Here is a 14,183-nt window from a genome sequence, read left to right as displayed (position 1 = left end):
TATCCATGTGTATTCAAGTTCAATAACCTTTCTTCAGTTGTCTCCAATCTGCTGTTAGCCCCAGTGAATTCTTCATCTCAAATATATTTCAGAAATTTCTATATGCCCTCTACTTGTCTTTTCTCTCTTAACACATGCCTCTATGTGTTCACTATTTAGTATTTTCCTTTACAGCTTTAAAAATATTTAGTCTCTTTGTCTGTTAATTCCATTATCTAGATCATTTTGGTATCTGCTCCTATTTAATGCTTCTCTATTTTATGGAATGTTTTCATGATTTCCATAATTTGTAATTTTTAATGGTACGGTGGATATTGTGAATGACAGTTTACAAAATGAAGACTGAATCATGTCTTCCTTAGGGGGTACTGTTTTGTTTAGGCAAGCAATTAAATTACTAGTGATCTTTAATGTGTTGTCAGCCTAAACTATCTGTTTCTAAACTTAGTCTTAAGGTTGGCACTTACAATAGTGTGTGATCCATTCTCTTAACGACTGGGCTTTCTGTAGTCTAAATTAAATGCCTGAGGTTCTCTCCAAGATGTCTGCATTCTGACTTCCCAGAACTCTCAGGTCTCAGAGCACTAAACAACCTTTGGAACCACGATTCTAGCTCTCAGCCCCAAAGCACATCAGTTCTGACAGACCATGCAAAGTTCTCAACCTGCACACAGGCAGCCCAGCTATCATTCAAAAATGCTGATCAAATGAATACCCACACTGAATTCTGACCCCTGCCCTATGTTCAAACCCCCAGAGAACTTCCTTTTTCAGGACCCTTCTCCACAAATCCCAGATGTCTGAGCAGCTTTGAATTCCAATCTGTCTTTTTGGCTCACTGAGACTTCCATACTCAACTTAGATTCCCCTTTCCTGTGCTATAATAACAGAGTACCCCAAGGCAGAAAGCCAAAGTGATTATGGGATTCACTTCATGTGATAATAATCCTATTCCCTTCTTTCAGGGATCATTACCTAGTACTGTCTGCTCATCAATTCCAAACAATTGTCCAATATATCTTATACAGTTTCATAATTGTTGATTTTGGAGGGCATATTGGGGGAGAAGAGAAGGCTGCTATCAGTTATTCTGTCATAGCCCTACATATTAATTTTTAAAACATTTCAACTGTTCATCGCTATATATATTGTTTTAAAAAATGAAACTAACAAAGAAGCATTACAGACATTTGAACCTGTTTAATTATTTGTATACCGTACTTTGACTATCAAAACCATGGCCTAGTGATTTTGCTTTGTAACCATGGAAAAGTCAATAATAATGATGTGTGGGCAAATTCATTTTCACATCATGACTATATTTGGTAAGTACTTCATCACAGTTTTTATTTTTAACTGAACTGCCAAGCACGTGTATGTGTGCACCAAGGTGTACATATACATAAGCAATAGCTACCTGAAGTAAATCAAAATGCTTCTAATCTTTTACAACCCTCTTAGTATCCAGTACAATTAATTCCTCAAGCAAGTAATTCAAGAAAGGAACTCTGGTTTTAGGTAAACAATGTAAAATGCAGGGTTATAAGGTAAACTAATTCAGTTGTTGTCATCATCATCAGATTCAAATTCTGGCCCATAAAACTAGGGTCCAAAATTAGTTTATATTTGTTTAGACAGACATTACAAACAACCCACAATGTTATTTCAGACATATACAAGAAAAATACCCTAAGTATGAAGATAATAGGGAGATAACATTAAGGAACTCAATTCAAAGAATTAAAATATTGTTAGAGCAAAGAAAAAAGGGTGAAAGCACACAGAAAAGACAACTATGCCCCTGAATCTTTTTATTTTTATTTAGTTGGGCTTCAGGGCTTGTGGGATGTAGAATACTTAAAACACAGTAATTCCCTTTATCTGCAGCTTTGCTTTCCATAGTTTCAGTTACCAGTTATCAACCACAGACCAGAAGCAGATGATCCTTCTTCTGAGATACTGTAGCTTAATACTGTATCACAATGCCTACATCATTCACCTAGTTTCATCTTATCACACAGCCATTTTATCATCTCACATCATCATAGGAAGACAAAAGGTGAGTATGCCTTTTCATTATACTGTATTGTTACATTGTTCCATTTTTAGTTCTTGTTAATCTCTTAATATGCCCAATTTATAAAACTAAGCTTTATCAAAGGTATCTATGTATAGGAAAAAGCATAGTATATTTAGGGTTTCGTACCACCTGCAGTTTCAAGCATCCACTGCAAGTCTTGGAACATATCCCTCAGGGAGGCAAGGGGACTATGTAAAAAATATTCTAAGAAACGCAAACACAAAAACTAAAAAGTAAAAAAGGGGCAAGAATGAGGGGACTTAGAATATGAAAGAAAAAGCGTTATATTTTTGTGATTAAAAAAAGGCAATCAGACTTAGGTGCCTGCCCACAGAAATCATCAAGTTTAGGTTTTTTACTTTTTTAATACATTTTTTTACACACTTCACACACTTTTTTTTTTTACACATATATACTCTAGTAAAATTTCCTCTGTAGTGTTTCAACAGAAACATTTAAAACATTTAACATAAATTATAAAAGGCTATTCTGATAAAAGACTAAATTTTCATTTTAACATTCTGCCCCATAAAATGGCAAATAATTAAGCAAAACTGTTAAGAGAGATACACTTACCTGTAACCACCATGCTGCTCATATTAGAGTTCGGACTACTGAGAACACTGCCTGAGAGTAGTTCGTCAGATCCTCTCTATAAAAAAAAAGAAAAAAACACATTAGCATAAGACATCTTTAACTTTACAAAAATATGAATCTGTCACTTATCTATATCTTCCAAATACTCACTGAAAAACAAATGTCACCTGTTACACTACTGGGAATCATTTAAAATTTTAACCCCTAAAATAGAAAACTAACTCCACTTTCTTGTCAATCTCTCTCCCTTTTCCACAAAGCCAACAGTTTTTCCTTCTTTCCTTTCGCCTAAGTATTGGTTCACTATCAACAATAAAAATGTTTTCTTTTTTTGCTTTTATTTTTTAAGAGCAGTTTTAGGTTTACAATAAAAATGAGAAGGTGGCAACAGAGATTTCTATATACTCCCTGCCCCCACACATACATTAAGGCCCTCATTATCAAAACCTCCCAGCAAAATGGTACAGTTATTACCAAGGATCAACCTGCAGTGACACATCATAATCAGTGAAAATCCAGTTTATCTGAGGGTTCACTCGATGTTGTACATTCAATGGGTGTGAACAAATGTATAAAGACATATTTCTATCATTATAATGTTGTATACAGTATTTTCACTGCCCTAAAAAATTCTCTATGCTCTGCTTTATTCATCCTTCCCCCAAACCATCCCTGGTGAGGGAGAGTTACTTTGGAAAATAGTTTGGAAGTTTTATAAAACAAATACACTCTTACCACATAATCCAACAATTGTGCACCTCGGTATTTACCCAAAGGAGTTGAAAATTTAATGTACACATAAAATCCTGCACACAGATATTTATAGCAGCCTTATTCATAGCTGTCAAAACTTGGGAGCAACCAAAAGTCTTTCAGTAGATGGAATAACTAAACTGTGGAAATGTCCAGACAATGGGATATTTTTCAGAAGTAAAACAAAACGGGCTATCAAACCACGGAAAGATGAGGAGGAACCTTAAATCCATGGAATTAATTTTTCTTAAAAGAGTGTTAACTGTGTCTTGATTCATTCTTTTGCAAGTGGATGTCCAATCATTCCAGCAGCACTTAACGGGACTGTATTTGCTCCATGGTATTGCATTTGCGCCTTTGTCAAAGATAAGCCAACTATATTTATGGGGGCTCTACACTGGGCTCTCTATTCTGTTCCACTGACCTATTTGTCTATTCTTTCACCAAAACCACACTGTCTTGATTACTGTAGCTTTACAGTAAGTGAAGCTGGGTAGTGTCAGTCCTCCAATTTTGTTTTTCTTCAGTATTGTGTTGGCTATTCTGGATCTTCTGCCCCTCCCCAGAAACTTTAGAATCCGCTTGCTGGTATCAACAAAATAACTTGCTCTAATTTTGATTGGGACCGCATTAAATCTACAGATCAAGTTGTAAAGAACTGACATCTTGACAATATAGAGTCCTCTTTTTTCTTTTTTTAAGATTTTATTTGACAGAGAGAGACAAAGTGAGAGAGGGAACATAAGCAGGGGGAGTGGGAGAGAGAGAAGCAGGCCTCCCGCCGAGCAGGGAGCCCGATGTGGGGCTCGATCCCAGGACCCCGGGATCATGACCAGAGCCAAAGGCAGACGTTTAACGACTGAGCCACCCAGGCGCCCCCAATATAGAATCCTCTTATCCACAAACATGGAATATCTCTCCATCTGTTTTTGGGTTTTGTTTGTTTCATTCATCAGAGCTTTGTAGTTTTCCTCATATAGATATTCTTATATTTTGTGTTAGATTTATACCTAGCTATTCATTTTCTGGGGTGCTGTCAAGAGTATTGTGTTTTTCATCTCAAACTGCATTTGTTCACCACTGATATACAGAAAAGCAACTGACTTCTGTATATCAACCTGTATCTTTCAACAGTGCAATAACTGCTTATTAGTTCCAGATTTTTTGTCATTTCTTTCAGATTTTCAACACAGGCTATCACGTCATCTGCAAACAACAATTTTATGTTTTCCTTCTTGTCTGTATACCTTTTATTTCTTTTGCTTGCCCTAGCACATTAGCAAAAACTTCCAATAGAATGTTGAAAGGAACAGAGAGGAAATGTCCTTGGCTTGTACCTAATCTTAGAAAGTATTGAGGTTCTGACCATTAAGTATGATGTTAGCTGTAGTTTCTTTATAGATTTTTTTTTTTAAGATTTTATTTATTTGTCAGAGAAAGAGAGAGAGGGAGGGAGAGTACGTGGGCGCACAAGTATAGGGAGTAGCAGGCAGAGCAAGTAGAGGGAGAAGCAGGCACCCCGCTGAGCAGGGAGCCCCGACTCAGGGCTCGATCCCAGGACCCTGGGATCACGACCTAAGCCAAAGGCAGACGCTTAACGACTGAGCCACCCAGGCGCCCCTGTAGATGTTTATCATCAAGTTGAAGAAGTTCTCTTAAAACTAGAAACTATTACTGGTTTTTATCATAAGTGGATGTTGGATTCTGTCAAATGATTTTTCTGCATCTATTGCTATTATCGTGTGATTTTTTTTTTTTTAGTCTGTTGATATGAGAGCTTAACCTAATTTTCATTGTTTTTATGGCAAGTATGTGATACGGCATTAAGAAAAGGGGCTCTGTAGTTTAGCTACCACCTACCAGCTATGTAACTAGTAAATTACTTAACTATTCTAAGCTTTAACTTCCTCATTCGTAATATGGAGAGAACATTTACGTCAAAATCCTTGAGATTAAATGTTATAATACATGAACAGTGATTACCAGACAGCATGTCTGACCCACATCAGCAGTGTTCACTATAATATTCCCAAGGGTCACCAAGCACATGGTCCACATATAATTGTTGACTAATTAGTCAATGAATGACTATTAACCATTGCCCTAGTTCTCAAAAAACAAAGACTCCCATACTTTTCAAAAGTATACCTGACTTCTTTTCAAATACGTCTTATCAGTTTACTTTTTAAATACTTGTGTGAGTCAAAATCCTCCCACCCCAGAGGATTCAAAGTAATTCTGGAGATGAGGAGTGAGGAATATTAGATCTACTGAAGTATAAAAGAAAGCCTGTAATTCTGACATGATGCATGCAGGACACTCCTTCCTATAATGAATGTTCGAGAATGGCAAAGTCTTGTCAATTTTTTAAAAATGCTTTAATTTTTGTGGGCTTTTTTCTCCCACAAATGATTTCACACATACTGCTAGAAGAGTAGGTTTAGCGGCCTTCATAACTGAGTCAGCAGAATATCAAGTTATTTGAAATTCTAGATATTTTTACCAAAATTATTGAAAATGTTTATAAATATTTTTAAAAAAATTATGTTGGTCTTTCCAATGAGTATAAAGCTTACCAGTTCTATGACCAAAATAAGTGATTCTACAGTACTGAAAATATTAATGTTTCCACATTAACTGATGGGACAATTTTATTTTATATATCTTGGCATAGATGCTTAAGCTGGAAGAGATATAAAAATCAAATGACTCAATAAAAACAGTAATTGATAGCTGTTCCACAGTTGTGGCTACTGAAACAAACTGAATTAGAACTTAAACTCAGATTAACAATCTCTACTAAAAATATGTATTCTTAAAATTCATCTAAGATGGATGTCAATTGATCTTAGATTCAATTTAAAAAGGAAATGAAATGTTAAGATAGGCACTAATGTCCCTTTTTAAATCTGACCACAGAAACTTTTTCTCCTGTGTAACAAAAATGACCATTTCAGGAGAAGTGAACATCCCACAAAAACAATCAGGAAAATGCTAATATGCAAAGATACAATCTATACGTAAAAGAAAAAAGTAAGTGTAAAAAATAATATGAGTACAAAAATTGAATCACATTTTCATTCCAGTACTTGAAACTTTTTTTTTTTTAATCTTGGTTATTAAATATCCTGTTCATCATAATAGTTTAATCCAAGTACCCAGGTAGAAAAGCTGCTTAAGCTACCAGGAAGGCAAGCAAGAATTGAAGACTGACGTTGACAAGAGTCCCTGGGCTCTGTTAGGTTTCAGGACTGAGAACTGCCCAAAGACTTTCTTTTCTGGAGAAGACGAAACCATGACCCAAAGTCATAGGGACAAGGATGCCAACAAACATCAAGTTCCTGAGAAAAGCTAGATTCTCAGAAAAGAAGGTACTCGGGTGAGTATTTCTTTAAACACAGAGATGCTGCCAAGGAGACGTGCACTGGATGCTAGCCACCTACTAGAAGCTGTGGAAGCACTAACTCATACAACCAATAAAAATACAGAATACGGATGGCAATGATACTCTGAAGAGGATCAATAAAAAACAAAAGTTGAGTTTTAAACAAAACAACAGAATAGACAAACCTCAGGGTGAGAATAACTAAAGGAAAAAACAAACAAAAAGACAGCACAATTCTATATTATCAGACCCTGCAGACAAGAACAAAAACTTAGAAAATAATGAAGGAACAAGATGAAAGAAAGTTGGCCCAGTGAATAACCTCATCAAGCAGACTGATACCATTTTCTTAAACCAGCAGGACTTTAGCTTATGAGAAATAAACTTGTCTACTTATACCACTATGTTCTGCATTTAATACAGTAACCTAGCCTTTACCCTAACATATATTTACCTAACATATGAAGAAACTGCACTGTAATTTTAACTGGCTATCTCTATAAGGGGGGAAAATGAAATTAGATCCCTAATACAATATACAAACAAATTTTCTGATGTTAGAAACCATCGTAAAAGGCGTAACTAAAAATTTTTGTAACGTATAAAAATACCTTCATGATCTGAATACATAAGGACTTTTTAAATTAAAAAACAAGAACACAAACCATTAAAAATACTGATAAATTCTCCTACAGAGTGGAAACAAAATCTCTATGAAAGAAACTATTCCAACAACAGATAAAAACTTAAAAACCACTACTGATTTCCAACAATCAACAGCTAAGATTCCCATAAAAACAAGGGAAATATTCAAATGGGTGGAAAAGGAACACATAAATAATTTTAATTATGATGGCACAGGGAACTTGTGGCCATATTGAAACTCTATCCATTAAAATTAGCAGCTTTTGTTCATCAAAACACAGCATGAAGTGCCAAGGAAAGCTACCGACTAGGAGAGAATATTAACAACACATATAACCAACAGAGAATCAATACATTAAAAAAACCTACAAAATTCAAATTTTTATTAGGCAAAGATACAAATAGGTATTTCATAAAATTTCACAAAAGCAGAAACACTAATGGCCGTAAACATGTTGAGGGAAAATAAAGATGTAACACCTCATTAAAAATGGCAAAATTAAGGGATTTAATACTTGACCAGGTGCTGGTGAGAATGTGAAACTGCAAGAACTCTTCTATACTACCATTAACATAAATTGGAACAATACTTTGAAAAATAATCTAGTACTACACCTTGCAAAGTTCAACATACTCTACATCGTACCAATATTTATTCTTAGATATATACTCTCAAAAACATTTGCACACATGCACCAAGTAATACAAAACTATTCAGAGCACCACTGTTAAGTCAAAAATGGTAAATGAGCCAGGTGAATTCCAACAAAAAATGAGACATATCAGGGTATTTTCACAGACTAATACTACACTGCAATGAATATTACATAACTACAAAAGCATGGCTGATAATTAAAAACTGTTAAAATAAAACACAAGTCACAGAAAACATAAAATGGGCATACCATTTTCATAAGACTCAAGATAACACAAAATAATACATTTTTGCTATATACATGACAAAATCATATATAAAAAGGATAAAATAATTCCTGGCAGTCACTACTCATGGCAGGGTGGAAGGGAGATTAAAGAACACATAAGCATATGCAACAGCACTGATAACATTCAATACTAATTAATTCCAAATATTCAGAAAATTCAAGTCCAAACAGATAGAAATGTGAAGTTCTTCCCAGTTCAAAATTATCACTAAATTTATTACAAATCCTTTCCAAAAATTTGTATTTCTGTTTCTAATATTCATACAAAAGAGAATCACACCATAAATGCTGCTTCACATCATCTTCCTTTCATTTAATAAAACAGCTTAGAGATCCTTAAAAAACTCAACACTACTAGTGAACTTCATTTTATCAACATTTTCATAGCATTCTAGTATACTGGTGTACCATGGTTTTTTAAATTCTCAAGCTGATATGTTTCAGTTATGTGCAATTCATCCCTGTACTTAAATACCCATGAAAGTCACAAAAACAGATCATAATCTATGTAACGAGTAACTCAAGAAATTCCATAAAGAAATTGTACAAAACATATTTGCTCACAGTAAGACATTTTGATGAGGAAAAAGAAAAACCAAAAAATTCAATTGTTTTAGTTTAATCTGATGAAACTTGGATCAAAACGAGCATATAAACTTCAAATACAGACTACTGTGAAAAATTACAAAGTTACCCCATTAAAAAAAGATAGGCAAAAGATTAAACTGAAAAGCTATTTCATCTTGCTCACAGTAAAAACCAATTCAAATGAATACATTTATGTGCCATCTCATATATCGGACTAGCAAAAAACCCCAATTACTGAACAATATACTCTACTGCGCAGGCTATCAGGAACAGAGATACTCATATACTTTCCATACAGCAGTACCAAAAAAAAAAGACAAAAAATTCCTAGCCATGGAGTGATTTCCAGAAGTTATAGCTGTTATAACCTGTATACACTGCCACTTTCTCTCTAGGGTGATGGAAGGGAGAATGAAGGAAGCAATTCACACTTGTTTACATTACATCCAAAAATTAATGAAAATGATGAGATAGAAAAAGCAAATTAGAGTGTACAGGAATTTAAGAATCATTATAAACGTAGTTTGTTTTACTTTTTACTTGGGGAAATTAAGCCAAAAATTGGGGGGGAGGGGATCCTAAAAATCAAAACCAAAATGAAACCATTAAACCTAACTATCAGCTTGACAGAACTACACACAGAATTCTCTCAATAAACTTCAGAATTCTGTAATTATACTATAAGGACAAAAGTAATTGCAAAGAAACTTTATATCCAGTAATTATAATGCCAGTGTAGTACCGATGTTTCCTTAAAAAGAAAAACTAGGACTAGAGGGGCAAGATGGTGGAGGAGTAGTAGACCTAAATTTCGTCAGGCCTGAGGAACTCAACTAGAGAGGGATCAAACCATTCTGAACACGAAGTCAACAGGAGATTGAAGAAAAAAATAGCAGCAACTCTGAACAGAAAAAAGACCACTTTCTGGAAGGTAGGACATGTGGAGAAGTGAATCCGAGGCGATATAGAGGAAGGTAGACGGTGGGGGAAGGGGCCTCCGTCAGCCGCTACTGGCAAGTGATAGAACCGCAGAGCACAAAATCGGAACTTTTAGAAATCTGCTCCGCTGAGGGACGTCACTTCAGTGGCTAAGCAGGGGGTGGAACCCTCGCTGGGACAGTGTGGTCTCAGGACCCGGCAGAGCTCCCAGGTATCAGAGCAGGGAAGCTGGCTGCAGAGATGGAGCCGAGGAGTGGGCTCTCAGCCTGGGGCTGCCATAAACCGGGATCCGCAGTACAGTCGGGCTACTGCTCTTCCAGCAGGGACCCAACAAGCGGCAGATCCAGGGAGACTCCCCTTCCTCCCCCGGGAAGAGCACCGCAGGGATCTGCTGGATTTGGAGATTCCAAACGGGTCGTGGGCCAGAGAAAAAAACGCTTGGTCACTGGCCGGGTGAGCACAGAGTGCGGCCAGAGACCAGGGAGACCGGAGTGATTTACTGCTTTTCTCTGGGGGCTCACTGGGGAGTGGGACCCCGAGTTCTCGGCTCCTCCAGGGCCGAGATTGGGAGGCCGCCATTTCATTCTCGTCCTCCAAAGCTGTACGAAGAGCTTGCAGGGAGAGCTTTGCTCCCGAGAGCAAAACCGAGATTACTTAGCCCAGACCCCGCAAGGGCAGGGCAATTGTGCCTCCAGCAAAGACATTTGGGAACCAGGCAACAGGCCCCTCCCCCAGAAGATCAGCAAGACCAGCCAGCCAAGACCAAGTTTACCGATCAATGAGAACGGCAGAATTCCACCGCTAGGGAAATACTGCACATACAATTCATGGCTTTTCCCCCATGATTCTTTAGTCTTTCAAACTTAAGTTTTCTTTTAACTTTTTATTTTTTTTTTAATTTTTCATTTTCCCTTCTTCAACCAACATCATCAATCCCTTCTTTAAAAAATCTTTTTTTATTTTTCATTTCTAGAGTCATATTCTACCCCTTCATAGTAATTAACTTTATTTTTGGTGTATATGTGTATATATATACATCTCTCTTTAAAATTTTGGGATACAGTTTCTTCTAACAGACCAAAATATACCCAAAATTGCTAGTGTATGGCTTTTTTCTAGTCTCCTGCCTGATCACATCCTCTTTTTTTCTTTAAATCCTCTTTCTTTTTTCAATCAACTTCTTACGAATTCCTTTTATAAAATCTTTTATAATCTTCATCCTTACAGTCATATTCCATCCCTTCATTGTATTTCCCCTTATTTTTGAACATATATAGGTTTTTCTTTTCTTTAAAATTTTGGGAGGCACTTTCTTCTAACAGACCAAAATACACGAGAAACTAGTGTGTGGCACTGATCTATGCACCAGCCTGATCATATTTGATAATATTCTGTTTTTGTTTTGTTTTTATCTTTCTCTTTCTCCCCCCCCCCCCCCCCGTTTCTTCTGATTTATTTAGTGTGTATTTTCCGGAGATGTTGTTACCCTGTTAGCATTTGTTCTCTCATTCATCTATTCTCCTCTGGACAAAATAACAAGACAGAAAAAATCACCTCAAAAAAAAAAAAAAAAAAAACCCAACAGGCAGGACCAAATGCCAGGGACCTAATCAATACGGACATTAGTACGATGTCGGAACTAGAGTTCAGAATGACGATTTTAAAGATACTAGCTGGGCTTGAAAAAAGCACGGAAGACATTAGAGAAACCTTTCTGGAGAAATAAAAGAACTAAAATCTAACCAAGTCGAAAGCAAAAAGGCTATGAATGAGGTGCAATCAAAAATGGAGGCTCTAACTGCTAGGATACATGAGGCAGAAGAAAGAATTAGTGACATAGAAGACCAAATGATGGAAAATAAAGAAGCTGAGAAAAAGAGAGATAAGCACCTACTGGATCATGAGGACAGAATTCGAGAGATTTGTAGGTCTCTAACCTACAATGGCAGACACATTAGATTGGCAACAGACCTATCCACAGAGACCTGGCAGGCCAGAAAGGACTGGCATGATATCTTCAAAGCACTAAACGAGAAAAACAGGCAGCCAAGAATACTATATCCAGCTAGGCTGTCATTGAAAATAGAAGGGGAGATAAAAAGCTTCCAGGACAAACAAAAACTAAAGGAATTTGCAAACATCAAACCAGCCCTACAAGAAATATTGAAAGGGGTCCTCTAAGCAAAGACAGGACCTAAAAGTAACATAGACCAGAAAGGAACACAGACAATACACAGTAACAGTCACCTTACAGGCAATACAATGGCACTAAATTTCATATCTTTCAATAGTTTCCCTGAATGTAAATGGGCTAAATGCCCCAATCCAAAGACACAGGCTATCAGACTGGATTAAAAAACAAGACCCATCGATATGCTGTCTGCAAGAGACTCATTTTAGACCCAAAGACATACCCAGATTGAAAGTGAGGGGGTGGAAAACCATTTACCACATTAATGGATACCAAAAGAAAGCTGGGGTGGCAATCCTTATATCAGACAAATTAGATTTTAAAACAAAGACTGTAATAAGAGATGAGGAAGGATATATCATACTTAAAGGGTCTATCCAACAAGAAGATCTAACAATTGTAAATATCTATGCCCCTAACATGGGAGCAACCAATTATATAAGCCAATTAATAACAAAAGCAAAGAAACACATTGACAACAATACAATAATAGTGGGGGACTTTAATACCCCCCCCTCACTGAAATGGAGAGATCATCTAAGCAAAAGATCAACAAGAAAGTAAAGACTTTAAATGACACACTGGAACAAAGGCACCTCACAGATAGATTCAGAACATTCCATCCCAAAGCAACAGAATACACATTCTTCTCTAGTGCCCATGGAACATTCTCCAGAATTGATCACATCCTAGGTCACAAATCAGGTCTCAACCGGTACCAGAAGACTGGGATCATTCCCTGCATATTTTCGGACCACGATGCTTTGAAACTAGAACTCAGTCACAAGAGAAGAGTCGGAAAGAACTCAGATACATGGAGGCTAAAGAGCATCCTACTAAAGAATGAATGGGTCAACCAGGAAATTAAGGAAGAATTAAAAAAATTCATGGCAACGAACGAAAAGGAAAACACAACTGTTCAAAATCTTTGGGATGCAGCAAAGGCAGTCCTACGAGGAAAGTACAGAGCAATACAAGCCTTTCTCAAGAAATAAGAAAGGTCTCAAATACACAACCTAACCCTACACTTAAAGGAGCTGGAGAAAGAACAGCAAATAAAGCCTAAACCCAGCAGGAGAAGAGAAATAATAAAGATCAGAGCAGGAATCAATGAACTAGAAACCAAAAGAACAGTAGAACAGATCAACAAAACTAGGAGCTGGTTCTTTGAAAGAATTAACAGGATTGATAACCCCCTGGCCAGACTGATCAAAAAGAAAAGAGAAATGACCCAAATCAACAAAATCATGAAAGAGGAGAGATCAAAACCAACACCAAAGAAATACAATTAAAAGAACATATTATGAGCAACTATATGCCAGCAAATTAGATAATCTGGAAGAAATAGATGCATTCCTAGAGATGTATCAACTACCAAAACTGAACTAGGAAGAAACAGAAAACCTGAACAGACCGATCACCACTAAGGATAGTTAAGCAGTCATCAAAAGTCTCCCAACAAACAAGAGTCCACGGCCAGATGGCTTCCCAGGGGAATTCTACCAAACATTTAAAGAAGTAGTAATACCTATTCTTCTGAAACTGTTCCAAAAAACAGAAATGGAAGGAAAAGTTCCAAACTCGTTTTATGAGGCCACCATTACCTTGATCCCCAAACCAAAGACCCCATCAAAAAGGAGAATTACAGACCAATATCCTTGATGAACATGGATGCAAAAATTCTCACCAAAATACTAGCCAATAGGATCCAACAGTACACTAAAAGGATTATTCACCACGACAAAGTGGGATTTATCCCTGGGCTGCAAGGTTGGTTCAACATCTGCAAATCTATCAGTGTGATACAATACATTAATAAAAGAAAGAACAAGAACCATATGATCCTCTCAACAGATGCAGAAAAAGCATTTGACGAAGTACAGCATCCTTTCTTGATCAAAACTCTTCACGGGTATAGGGATAGACGGTACATACCTCAATATCATAAAAGCCACCTATGAAAAACCCACAGTGACTATCATTCTCAATGGGGAAAAACTGAGAGATCGCCCCCTAAGGTCAGGAACACGGCAGCTATCTGGTGATAGCCACTATCACCAC

General features: G+C 36.7%; 1 protein-coding gene across 4 annotated transcripts in view; it reads right to left on the bottom strand.

The window, feature by feature from the left end:
- The window catches only part of PTBP2 (polypyrimidine tract binding protein 2), an 84,442-nt gene that overhangs the window by 49,789 nt on the left and 20,470 nt on the right, over positions 1-14,183 (bottom strand). For all 4 annotated transcript variants that reach the window (XM_027598559.2, XM_027598570.2, XM_027598578.2 and 1 more), the window contains exon 3: positions 2,657-2,732. In XM_027598559.2, coding sequence (XP_027454360.1) covers positions 2,657-2,732 — 76 coding nt within the window. The remainder of the gene's footprint in view (positions 1-2,656; positions 2,733-14,183) is intronic.

This window comes from Zalophus californianus, chromosome 4 (genome assembly GCF_009762305.2).
Source record: "Zalophus californianus isolate mZalCal1 chromosome 4, mZalCal1.pri.v2, whole genome shotgun sequence".
Classification (NCBI taxonomy): Eukaryota; Metazoa; Chordata; class Mammalia; order Carnivora; family Otariidae; genus Zalophus; species Zalophus californianus.
The sequence above is the reverse complement of the archived record's forward strand: the minus strand, read 5'-3'. Positions and strand labels throughout refer to the sequence as shown.